Source organism: Bos taurus, chromosome 18, assembly GCF_002263795.3.
Source record: "Bos taurus isolate L1 Dominette 01449 registration number 42190680 breed Hereford chromosome 18, ARS-UCD2.0, whole genome shotgun sequence".
Lineage (NCBI taxonomy): Eukaryota > Metazoa > Chordata > Mammalia > Artiodactyla > Bovidae > Bos > Bos taurus.
Genome location: NC_037345.1, coordinates 2,908,331 through 2,920,605, shown reverse-complemented (window position 1 = coordinate 2,920,605; position 12,275 = coordinate 2,908,331). Strand labels below are relative to the sequence as shown.

General features: G+C 44.4%; 1 protein-coding gene and 1 pseudogene across 20 annotated transcripts in view; one reads left to right on the top strand and one right to left on the bottom strand.

Moving 5' to 3' along the window:
• Nucleotides 1-12,275, top strand: part of ADAT1 (adenosine deaminase tRNA specific 1) — a 50,891-nt gene that overhangs the window by 1,054 nt on the left and 37,562 nt on the right. For 15 of the 20 annotated variants that reach the window (XM_059876981.1, XM_059876980.1, XM_024978580.2 and 12 more), the window contains 5 exons: nt 2,064-2,244; nt 2,529-2,597; nt 3,546-3,600; nt 4,321-4,451; nt 10,941-11,544. In XM_059876981.1, coding sequence (XP_059732964.1) covers nt 2,064-2,244; nt 2,529-2,597; nt 3,546-3,600; nt 4,321-4,451; nt 10,941-11,544 — 1,040 coding nt within the window. Of the gene's footprint in view, nt 1-2,046; nt 2,245-2,528; nt 2,598-3,545; nt 3,601-4,320; nt 4,452-10,940; nt 11,545-12,275 lie in introns of all 20 variants that reach the window. The other 5 variants (XM_024978588.2, XM_059876977.1, XM_059876972.1 and 2 more) reach the window with 3 other exon arrangements.
• LOC788609 (eukaryotic translation elongation factor 1 alpha 1 pseudogene) lies at nt 5,922-7,664 on the bottom strand (annotated as a pseudogene).

Below are 12,275 nucleotides of genomic sequence, written 5' to 3'. Positions count from 1 at the left end.
GTCACTAAGTCGTGTCCGACTCCTGCGACCCCATGGACTGTAGATCTCCAGGCTCCTCTTTCCGTGGGATTTTCCAAGCAAGAATACTGGAGTCGGTTTGAGCTAAGACCCAGAAAACCAGCCTGTGGGGCAAAGAAAAACTTATGCTGGTTCTGACATAAATCACAGTTTTTGTCAGTTCCAGCCAGATTCTTAATTTAAAGCACTATGATCTGATGATGTACTATGACCATTTATTGAAATAACAACCCCACACATCAGAACAGTTAAATGATAAACTGAAGCATATTATAATTTTTAAAAGTTTGGTCAAAAACCAATTCCAATTGGGCAGCACCAAAGCAAGTAGTTAGGAGCCCTCTGCAGACAGGAGGCAGGGTAGACTGTTGTAGAAAAAGTGCAGAAACAAAAGAAGAAATCATTTGATTGGCTACAGCTGGAAGCCTAGCTGACGGCTGTTGGTTGGTTGTCCTTAGCAGTTTTGATATGTTGGAGAAGGCAATGGCACCCCACTCCAGTACTCTTGCCTGGAAAAATCCCATGGACGGAGGAACCTGGAAGGCTGCAGTCCATGGGGTCGCTGAGGGTCGGACACGGCTGAGCAAATTCACTTTCACTTTTCACTTTCATGCATTGGAGAAGGAAATGGCAACCCACTCCAGTACTCTTACCTGGAGAATCCCAGGGACCGGGGAGCCTGGTGGGCTGGCGTCTATGAGGTCGCACAGAGTCGGACACGACTAAAGTGACTTAGCAGCAGCAGCAGCAGCAACCTTAAGGCATTTACACACTTAGATCTTGGTTTGCTTAAATAGGCCAACACAGCATTAGAGACTCATCAATCTAATTGTCTCCTTGTTTTATTAATTTAACAGTGCAAAGAGCTTATTGTGGAAAAAGCGGTTGTCTGGTATATGCCTTGAGGTTCAGTGGAGCCTTTTTTTTTTGTTTGGTGACACATTTGGCTTTACCCATCACCTTATGATCTTATTTTTTCCTAAGAAGCTTTTCATACATTTCAGTGGCCAAATGAGGTCACTGAGTGAGCACTGATAGAGTCAACAATGAGAAGAGTGTCAAGGGAAGTATTCTAGGCCTCTTTTAGGTCTACTTCATGGTCTCTTATTCATGGCTTTACGTATCCATCACAGATCCACTATCTGTGAGGGAGCTCAAGGCAAATGAATCAGGAAATTCAAATGTTCTTATTTGTAGTATTAACCTCAATTGATGTAATTATGCTGGACACTGTGCCAACTTTTTGTAAATATTATTTAAGCCTCACAGCAACTCCAGTGGATTAAATACTATTGTCTCTTTTATCAGATGACACAGAAAGGTTAAGTAATCTACCCAATATCTCATAGTCAATTTGTAGCAAAACCAGGATTAGAATCCAGAAAGGGTAACTCCAAAACCCTCAATCTGAGAAGCAGAACTGCTGTCTCACTTGAGTGGTGAGAAACCACTGGGCTCTGTCACTTTCCTCTGCATTATAAAAGGTTGTGGAAGATTAAAATGGTGCTTTCCTGATGGGGGCGGAGGCTTACTAGACAGAGGATAAAGAACCTCTCTGCTGTGAGGGAAAGAAAAGTAAAATGTCTGGGGAAAAAGGATAGAAAAGAAGACCTTTATCCCCAGAAAGATGAACTCTGTGTGGTGAGGGTCTGTCTGAAGCAAGCTGAGGTCTGCAGCCCTTTACGTGCTATTTCCAAATGAAAAGTGGAATACCAACAATATTTCCCTCCTATGCTTTCATTCTGAGTATTGGGCTCAGATTCATTAGAAACATGTCATATATCCAACATTAGGGAAAAAAAAAAACATCTTGAAGAAATAATGTATCTTCTGGGGTTGTGAGATTTGAGACTTTGTTGATCTTTCATTAATGATGAAAAGAAAGCAGAGGGGTAGTCAGAGAAGATGGTACACAGAGTTACAAACGGGGAGCCTCAGGAGGAACATGAAGGGGCTACCTGTGAACGCCTGCTGCAGCAGGGTGTGGGTTGCAGCATCTTGCCTTGGTTCTCCTCTCTGTCCTGACAGCTGTGGGTTTTGATCAGGGCCTGAGCACCATGTGGACCGCGGATGAGATTGCCCGGCTGTGTTACGAGCACTATGGGAGCAAGCTGCCCAAGCAAGGGAAGCCTGAGCCCAACCGTGAGTGGACGTTGCTCGCAGCCGTGGTGAAGATACAACCCACAGCTGACCAGGCCTGCGACCACTCTGATGGACGAGTGCAAGGTGAGACCTTTTCTCCCTGAAACACTGTCTCTCCCAGTAAGAGACACAGGGCTAGACAGGGATGGTGGTGGCTGGGTATGATCCGAGATGCCAGGCACATTCTGCTGCTGCTGGCCAGGTGCTGCGGGACCTCTGGTGGCGGGAGATGGCTGTGCAGAAACCAGTCCTCAGCTGAGGCTGCCTGTGAGGGAGCCCTCTGGACGAACGTGCAGGGGGGTTGTTAAACTTGCCGACCATTCAGATTCTAAGAACTCATTTTATGATTTGCTTTTTTACCCCCTCAGTGACAAAGGAAGTTGTCTCAATGGGAACAGGAACCAAATGCATAGGCCAGTCCAAAATGAGGAAGAGCGGTAAGGCTGGGTGGGGTCTAAACAGGGCCTATTAGGGAGTTTTAGAAAATCGGTGTCTGTGTCACCTGTTTCTCTTCCCGGCAGAGCAAAGGGGCCGTATCACTAGGTGGCTGACCCTTCACTTCCTGCTGACTGTCACTCCAGTTGGAAGGGCAGAACTCATTTAAAGAATGGAAATAAGTTTCAGAAGCAAAGGCCGCCAGGAACATCTTTCTGAGTGGATTGAAAGTTGGCCATTTATCTTCATGCTCAAACCAGAAGTTCCCTGAGTTTAGCTTTCCATAGTACATCTGAAGCCCCAGAAAGCAACCATGAATTAAATGGAGATTTTGGCACAAGAAAGAGTAAGAAAATCCCATAGAGGTCTGGCATCTTCACTTTCTGGATGCCAGTTAACAGAGTCCTCCCCCAGTTTGCTTTCCTCATCTCCTAGTTTTCCCAGGGATATGAGGACACTGATCCAGGACTACTATTGATTGAATTCAACGGACTTGTTTCACCATGGGCACAAGTATGGCACCAGGGTACAAAAGATCTGATTTGTCCTCCTGATTAAGATTTCCCTGTAAGTCAGGAGTTCTCAGCTAGGGGAGATTTGCCCCCCAGGAGACATTTGGCAATGTCTGGACACACACACACACACCCATTTTCCATCCCGAAATGTCACGAAATGTCAGTAGTTGAGGAAACCCTGCTGTAAATGCACACACACACACACACACACACACACACACCCATTTTCCATCCCGAAATGTCACGAAATGTCAGTAGTTGAGGAAACCCTGCTGTAAATACTGTGCCAATAATGATTGTACTGCTTTCTGGCAAAGCCCTCCAGGAGTTATGTGGCCAATCTGGGTGCTGGAGAAAACTGCCATGTTCTGCTTTCAGGAACCAGGGCCTGTCTAGGTTCCATATGTTTTCACTAGTGTCTTCTCTTTGCTGCAGGTGACATCCTCAATGATAGCCATGCTGAGGTCATAGCCAGAAGGAGTTTCCAAAGGTAAAGCCACATCCCCCAAGAGCTTGATCTAGCATGGGTGGGGGCCCCAGAATTTGCATTTCTAATAAGCCCGCAGGTAATACTAATTATGTCAGCCTCTGAACTGTACTTAAAATACAGTTGATCTGGCCTAGACAGGGTTCTCATGCTTGAGTGTGCTTCAGAATCACCTGGAGGGTTTGTTAAAACCCAGATAGCTGGGCCCATCCCTAGGGGTTCTGAGTCAGCAGATCCAGGTGGAGCTTGAAAAGTTGCATTTCCATTTTTTTTTTAATGTTTACTGATTTGCCGTCTCGGGTCTTAGCTGCAGCCCGTGGCAGCTGTGTTGTGTCATACAGGATCTTTTCCACGTGGCGCGTGGACTCCAGCTGCAGCACGGAGTTGTGCCCTGGGGGCTTAGTTGCTCCACAGCACCTGGGGGCTTAGTTCCCTGACCAGGGATCGAACCCTAGTCCCCTGCATGGTAAGGCGGACGCTTAACCACTGGATCACCAGGGAAGTCCCAGAAGGTGCATTTCTAATAAATTCCAGCTGGTTCTGCTGGTTCATGGACCCCATTTTGAGAATCACTAGATCGTTCTCGTAATTCCAGGCCACTACCTGTTTCATTGGTCTCCAGTATCTCTTTCCTTCTTAGTAATCACCCCACCAGAGTCTCTCCCTTGACCACAGACATGGGTTGTTTGCTCTGGTAACGCCCCGCACCCCACGTCCCATTAGGTACCTGCTCCATCAGCTCCACTTGGCAGCTGCCCTGAAGGAGGATAGCATCTTTCTCCCAGGATCTCAGAGAGGACTGTGGAAACTCAGACCAGACCTCTTGTTTGTGTTTTTCTCCAGCCATACACCCTGTAAGTATATTCAAATCTCTGGATTCATGTTACATTCATCTTTACTTCCTTATTGGTGTCTTATCCGTGAGTATGTTTCTCAAAATACACCCTCTTTAGCTAACACGTAGTTACAGCCAGTGAGAGTGCCTAATCACTTATCTACCAAGGAAAGTGGAAGGCACGTCACTCACACTGTTATTCAGTTCTCAGTTCCCCATCAGGATCAGGAGACTTAAAGGTCCAAAACCAACCATAGGGCTTACAAGTCCAAAGCCCTGAGTTCTGTGGTGATTTATCCTGACACTCATGTCATCTATTCATTAAACACATCGGTTTCATTTAGTCGCTCAGTCATGTCCAACCCTTTGTGACACCATGGACTGCAGCACGCCACACTTGCCTGTCCATCACCAACTCCTGGAGTTTGCTCAAACTCATGTCCATCAAGTCGGTGATGCCATCCAACCATCTTATCCTCTGTTGTCCCCTTCTCCTGCCTTCAATCTTTCCCAGTGTCAGGGTCTTTTCCAATGAGTCAGTTCTTTGCATTAGGTGGCCAAAGTATTGGAGCTTCAGCATCAGTCCTTCCAATGAATATTTAGGACTGATTTCCTTTAGGAATGACTGGTTAGATCTCCTTGCAGTCCAAGGGACTCTCAAAAGTCTTCTCCAACACCACAGTTCAAAAGCATCAATTCTTTGGCGCTCAGCTTTCTTTATAGTCCAACTCTTACACCCATACATGACCACTGGAAAAACCGTAGCTTTTACTAAATGGACCTTTGTTAGCAAAGTAATGTCTCTGCTTTTTAATATGCTGTCTAGGTTGGTCATAACTTTTCTCCCAAGGGACAAGCATTTTTTAATTTCATGGCTGCAGTCACCATCTGCACTGATTCTGGAGCCCCCCAAAATAGTCTCTCACTGTTTTCATTGTTTCCCTATCTATTTGCCATGAAGTGATGGGACCAGATGCCATGATCTTAGTTTTCTGAATGTTGAGTTTTTTTTTTTTTTTTAGCCTCCAGCATCTTTTATTTTTCCTAGAACCTGTATACAATTAACTCTAGCAAGGCAGTACTCAATACTATTAAGTCTCACATTTTAGATTAACTACTTATTATAAATGTGAATGCACATCCTCATACCTGGCAAACTAAATGACATAGATTTATTCATTTATGTAACCATACAAAATTTTATATGCAACAGGAGCTTCTGTACTATAGAATCTGACCTTACAAACTAGCTTACATATAAAACATAGTTACTTTGTTCATCTGTCCTAATCTAGAAAAGTGTTGCACCAATGCTTAAGATGTTATTAAAACAGATGAGTTCTCAACACAAGGTTAACAAACCTGAAGCTCCACCCTAGAAATACAAACCCATAATTTGAAAATTGTTTTACCAGAAATAGCTTATGAGCAACTCTTACCAAAGTAGTACTGTAGGGAGTTACAGTGTTGACCAAAAGGAAGACACAGGTTTCTCATTAAACTTTTTTTAATGGGTCTCAAATTCTGTGACAGATTTTTGGTCAAGTTGTTTTCATTAAAAAGTACTGATTTTAAAAACTAATAACTTAAACTGCCACACACAAAACATATGGTCCACAAAAACATTCTCCTTTCCTTCTGAAGGTTTTACGATGCATTGTTATCATTAACCAGTCTTTTACTATTAAACTTAAATGGCCAATTGAGACAAACAGTTCTGAGACCGTTCTTCCACCACTGATTAAGACTGGGGTGGCAGGTATTGGGGATAATATTCATTTAGCCTTCTGAGCTTTCTGGGCAGACTTGGTGACCTTGCCAGCTCCAGCTGCCTTCTTGTCCACTGCTTTGATGACACCCACAGCGACTGTCTGTCTCATGTCACGCACAGCAAAACGGCCCAGGGGAGGATAATCAGAGAAGCTCTCGACACACATGGGCTTGCCAGGAACCATATCAACGATGGCAGCGTCACCAGATTTCAAGAATTTAGGGCCATCTTCCAGCTTTTTCCCAGAACGACGATCAATCTTCTCCTTCAGCTCAGCAAACTTGCAAGCAGTGTGAGCTGTGTGACAATCCAGCACAGGTGCATATCCAGCACTGATTTGGCCTGGATGGTTCAAAATAATCACCTGAGCTGTGAAGCCAGCAGCTTCCATGGGTGGATCATTTTTGCTGTCACCAGCCACATTGCCACGACGGACATCTTTGACAGACACGTTCTTGACATTAAAGCCCACATTGTCCCCAGGAAGGGCTTCACTCAATGCTTCATGGTGCATTTCTACAGACTTCACTTCAGTTGTTACATTGACTGGAGCAAAGGTGACCACCATGCCAGGTTTGAGAACACCAGTCTCCACACGACCCACAGGGACAGTACCAATACCACCAATTTTATAGACATCCTGGAGAGGCAAACGCAAGGGTTTGTCAGTTGGGCGAGTTGGTGGCAGAATGCAATCCAGAGCTTCAAGCAGGGTGGTTCCACTGGCATTGCCGTCCTTACGGGTGACTTTCCATCCCTTGAACCATGGCTTATTAGCACTTGGTTCTAGCATGTTGTCACCATTCCAGCCAGAAATTGGCACAAATGCTACTGTGTCGGGGTTGTAGCCAATTTTCTTAATATAGGTGCTGACTTCCTTAACAATTTCTTCGTATCTCTTCTGGCTATAGGGTGGCTCAGTGGAATCCATTTTGTTAACGCCAACAATTAGTTGTTTCACACCCAGGGTGTAAGCCAAAAGGGCATGCTCACGGGTCTGCCCGTTCTTGGAGATACCGGCTTCAAATTCACCAACACCAGCAGCAACAATCAGGACAGCACAGTCAGCCTGGGATGTGCCTGTAATCATGTTTTTGATGAAGTCTCTGTGTCCTGGGGCATCAATGATGGTAACATAGTACTTGCTGGTCTCAAATTTCCACAGGGAGATATCAATGGTGATACCACGCTCACGTTCAGCTTTAAGTTTGTCCAAGACCCAGGCATATTTGAAGGAGCCCTTTCCCATCTCGGCAGCCTCCTTCTCGAACTTTTCAATTGTTCTCTTGTCGATCCCGCCACATTTGTAGATCAGATGGCCAGTCGTGGTAGACTTCCCTGAATCTACGTGCCCAATGACAATGATGTTGATGTGGGTCTTCTCCTTTCCCATTTTGGCTTAGGTTTAACGGTGGTTTTCACGACACCTGTGTCCTGGCGGCAAACCCGTTGCGAAAAAGCTGAATGTTGAGTTTTAAGCCAACTTTTTCACTCTCCACTTTCACTTTCATCAAGAGGCTTTTGAGTTCCTCTTCACTTTCTGCCATAAGGGTGGTGTCATCTGCATATCTGAGGTTATTGATATTTCTCCTGGCAATCTTGATTCCAGCTTGTGCTTCATCCAGCCAGGCATTTTGCATGATGTACTCTACATATAAGATAAATAAGCAGGGTGACAGTATACAGCCTTGACGTACTCCTTTCCCCATTTGGAACCAGTCTGTTGTTCCATGTCCAGTTCTAACTGTTGCTTCTTGACCTGCATACAAATTTCTCAGGAGGCAGGTCAGATGGTCTGCTATTCCCATCTCTTTCAGAATTTTCCACAATTTGTTGTGATCCACACAGTCAAAGGCTTTGGCATAGTCAATAAAGAAGAAATAGATATTTTTTGGAACTCTCTTGCTTTTTCAGTGATCCAACAAATGTTGGCAATTTGATCTCTGTTTCTTCTGCCTTTTCTAAAACAAGCTTGAACATCTGGAAATTCATGGTTCACATACTGTTGAGGCCTGGCTTGGAGAATTTTGAACATTACTTTGCTAAGGAGTGAGATGAGTTCAATTGTGTGGTAGTTGAGCATTCTTTGGCATTGCCTTTCTTTGGGATTGAAATGAAAACTGACCTTTTCCAGTCCTGTGGCCACTGCTGAGGTTTCCAGATTTGCTGGCATATTGAGTGCAGCACTTTAACAGCATCATCTTTTAGGATTTAAAATAGCTCAACTGGAATTCCATCACCTCCACTAGCTTTGTTCATAGTGATGCTTTCCTAAGGCCCACTTGACTTCACATTCCAGGATATCTGGCTCGAGGTGAGTGATCACACCATCATGGTTATCTGGTCATGAAGATCTTTTTTATACAGTGCTTCTGTGTATTCTTGCCACCTATTCATTAAACACATATTTTCTACTGTTTGTCAGGGAAGTGTGAAATATGGTTATATAGCAGTGAATAAGTCTAGTCCCTCGTTTACCCTTTAATTTTTCAGGAGATATAGACAGTCATGGTGAGTTAAGATAGATTTTGATCAATTAAAGGGATGTTCAGGTGCTGTAGTTGCATTAGGCAGGAAGACCAAACCTGGCCAAGGGGGGTCACCTCTATACTTTGTTTTTCTGTCTAGAAAACTGAGAATAATTTCTACCCTTGTAGACAACTCAGGAATGATAATAAAATTTTCTCACCCGAAAAATTTTGAAATAAGGAAATAAGATTGTCCCATGGGTATTACACTAATCACTCTTTAGAGACAATAACTAAAGATCATAATTCAAATAAAAATATAACTTTATGAGAGAACAGAAAAATGACATACAGAGAAAGGCAGGGCTCATCCATACTCTGTTCTTAGCAATGTCTTTGGACCAAGGCACTCAAGAACCAAAGGATGTTTCTTAACTCAGTGTTTCTCAAACTGTAATATATATAATATGCACCCCAAGAACTTGTTAAACTGAACATTCAAATACAGCAGCTCTGGAGTGGATCTGGAGGCCTGCCCTTCTAACCAGCTCCCTGGTGATGCCAGGAGTCTTGGCCTGTGGATCCCGCTTTGCCCAGCCAGGGCCTGGTTGATCCCAGCAGCAGGTGTAGCATTCTTGTGGAGAGAGAGATCTGGAGATTACAGCTAGCCTGACCACCTAATCAAACAACGAAAATCAGTGGTCCACAGGCTGGTACTGCTCTGTGAGAGAGCACTGCTCCATGGTCACACGAGAAAACTCAGGACTGTTCAGTGAGTTTTTAAAAAGCTAATTTCTTTCCATTTTAAGCTTATGAGATCTTTATGTATTTTTAAATTAATGATAAATAAGCTTTTTAAAGATCTTACTTGATGAAATATAAAATTGACAACACTCTATTGATCTTAAAATCTTGTGGAGATTTTACAGGTCTGTGAAATCAAAATCTGGAACTGCTGATCTAACTCCCTGGGTCATGGGCAATCTTTTACAGTGGGACATTTCCACTGGGGGAAGAGAGAACACTAGAGAATGTGACGGTCTGGCTCACTTGGCATTTATTCCTCATTACTAACTGTTAAGTTGGTGCCTGGGTTGGCTACTTCAGACTTGTGCATTTGAGTTGTGTTAGCATGAGTCAGACTCCCGAGTTCGTACATTGGTCCGGATCAAATCTCTGAGCCTTCGGAGTGGGAGGTGGGCCCTGGAGAATTCTTCAAAGTCACTGTCACCTTGTGAGGTCTCTGGAGGCCTGCCAGCCAGCCTCTCTGGCAACACTCCCATTTCTGCATCTCTTGCCTCTCCCACTCTTAGGTTATATAGACCACAGATGTATTATGTACACACTTCAGAAAAGCAGTACACATTAGTGTTTGAAGAATCTCCCTTCTCTTGGGAAAGCTATGCTTTTTACTGACCTCTGGTTTTCTTTGGTTCAATGTAAACACAGAGTAAGTCAGAAATCTCTGAACCAGCACAGGGAAATACCAGTTATGCAAGTCTTTACTGAGAGGATATGCAAGATGGGTAAATTATAAGCATTATTTGCCGAACTTATTTAACCATGAAATCAACCCTCCGCTTTTATTTTCCAAGGCATCTTGGGGATAACACTCCACAAAATGCACTTGGGAAACTGTGCTCGTTCTAAACCAGGGGTTCCCAACTCAGGACAATTTGATCCCCAAGGGATGCTTGGCAGTATCTGTAGACATTTTGGTGGTCAGACTCAGGGGTACTCTCAGTATTTAGGAAGCAGAAACCAGAGAGACTGCTAAACATCCTGTAATATATAGAACAAGCCCCCATGGCAAAGAATTGTCTGGCCCCAAATGTCCGTGTGGAGGTTGAGAAAGCTTGGTCTAATCTAGTGTTTCCAAAACGTCCTGGGATCTTTGTTAAATGGTTCAATTCCTTCCACTGAGAGATTCTAGCTCACTGGGTCTAGGATGGGGTCATCAGTGAGAACCCCAGAGAATTGTTATAAGGGAAATTTGGCCAAGTGTTCTTAATTCATCTCAGGTCAGCTGGGAGAAGAGTATTAAACTTCATTTAAAGCAGTCGTTCTCAAACTCAAGGTTGTATCAGAATCACATGGAGAGCTTATTAAAACAGACTGCTAGGTACCACCTCAAGAGTTTCTGATTCAATAGGTCTACCATGGGTCCCAAGATTTGGCATTTCTAACAGGTTCACAAGGGATGCTCATGCAGCTGGTCTAGGGGCCTCACTTTGGGAACAACTGGTTTAAGGGATTTCTTCTCCTGCAGGTGGGGATGCCTCCATCATTCCAATGCTTGAGTTTGAAGATCAGCCTTGCTGTCCTGTCAGTAGAGATTGGGCCAGTAACCCATCAGTAGAAACTAGTGATAACCTAGAAGCGCCTGAAGATAAAAGGAAATGTGAAGACCCAGAGAGTCCTGTGACTAAAAAAATGAGGCTGGAGCCCAGGACTCCTGGTGGTACAGCTCACCGTCAGAGTTTTGGCAGTCAGGAAAGGGGCCCAAATCCACCAGATGTCAGCAGCTCTAATCTCACGGCAGAGGAACTGGCCAGTGTCACTGGAATGACCCCTAGTGGTGCCCAAGTGGTGGACGTTTACAGAACTGGAGCCAAGTGTGTGCCTGGAGAAGCTGGAGACTCGGGGCAGCCTGGTGCTGCATATCACCGGGTGGGGCTGCTCCGAGTGAAGCCAGGCCGGGGGGACAGGACTCGCTCCATGTCCTGCAGCGACAAGCTGGCACGGTGGAACATCCTCGGATGCCAGGGGGCACTGCTGATGCACTTCTTAGAAGAACCCATCTATCTGTCAGCTGTGGTCATTGGAAAGTGCCCCTACAGCCAGGAGGCCATGCAGAGAGCACTGATCAGGAGGTGAGAGGGCAGGGGGGCCGTCTTGCCAAGAAACGGTCTAGGGCTGTGTCCACGGGGCCTTGAACCTGGGTACAGACGTAGAAAAAGTTAGGGTTTGTCCTGAGGGAATGACTAAGAAACTGCTCAAACGTTCATTTTGTGTACACTAAGAAAAGAAAAGGAAACCACAGAAGTGGCCAGCTATAGAAGATTGTGACTGTGTTTTGCAACTAATACTGATGAGAATTAAACATGGAAAAATGCTCATAATGTTTAAAGAGCAATTTAGAAGGTAAGATGAGTTCATTTCAGTCTTAAAGTATATTATGTCCATAGGAAAAAAAATTATAGAAAGATATATACCAAGGTATTAATATGATTACCTCTGAGTTGTGGTATTATGGGTGATTTTTTTTTCTTCTTTATGATTACTCTTTTTTTTTTTTTTTGCAGTGCACATAGTTTGCTATTGTTATGTTTAAGGACACTCAAACATTAGTGTTAATTTTTTAAAAAGAAAAAGATGAAGGATGACCACCCAAGTGTGATCTCCCTAAAGAAGGGCAGCCACGCCTGATGCCTGCCATAGTACCGAGGGCAGAATACGACCAGGGCCTGGGGAAACCTGGGCGCTCTTGTCAAATGCACTCTCCTAAAGCCAGCTCTTGGGAGCAGTGCCAGGATATGACCCACTAATTCCACTCCCACGTACATATCCAAAAGGAATAAGAACACGCATCTACATAAAGGCT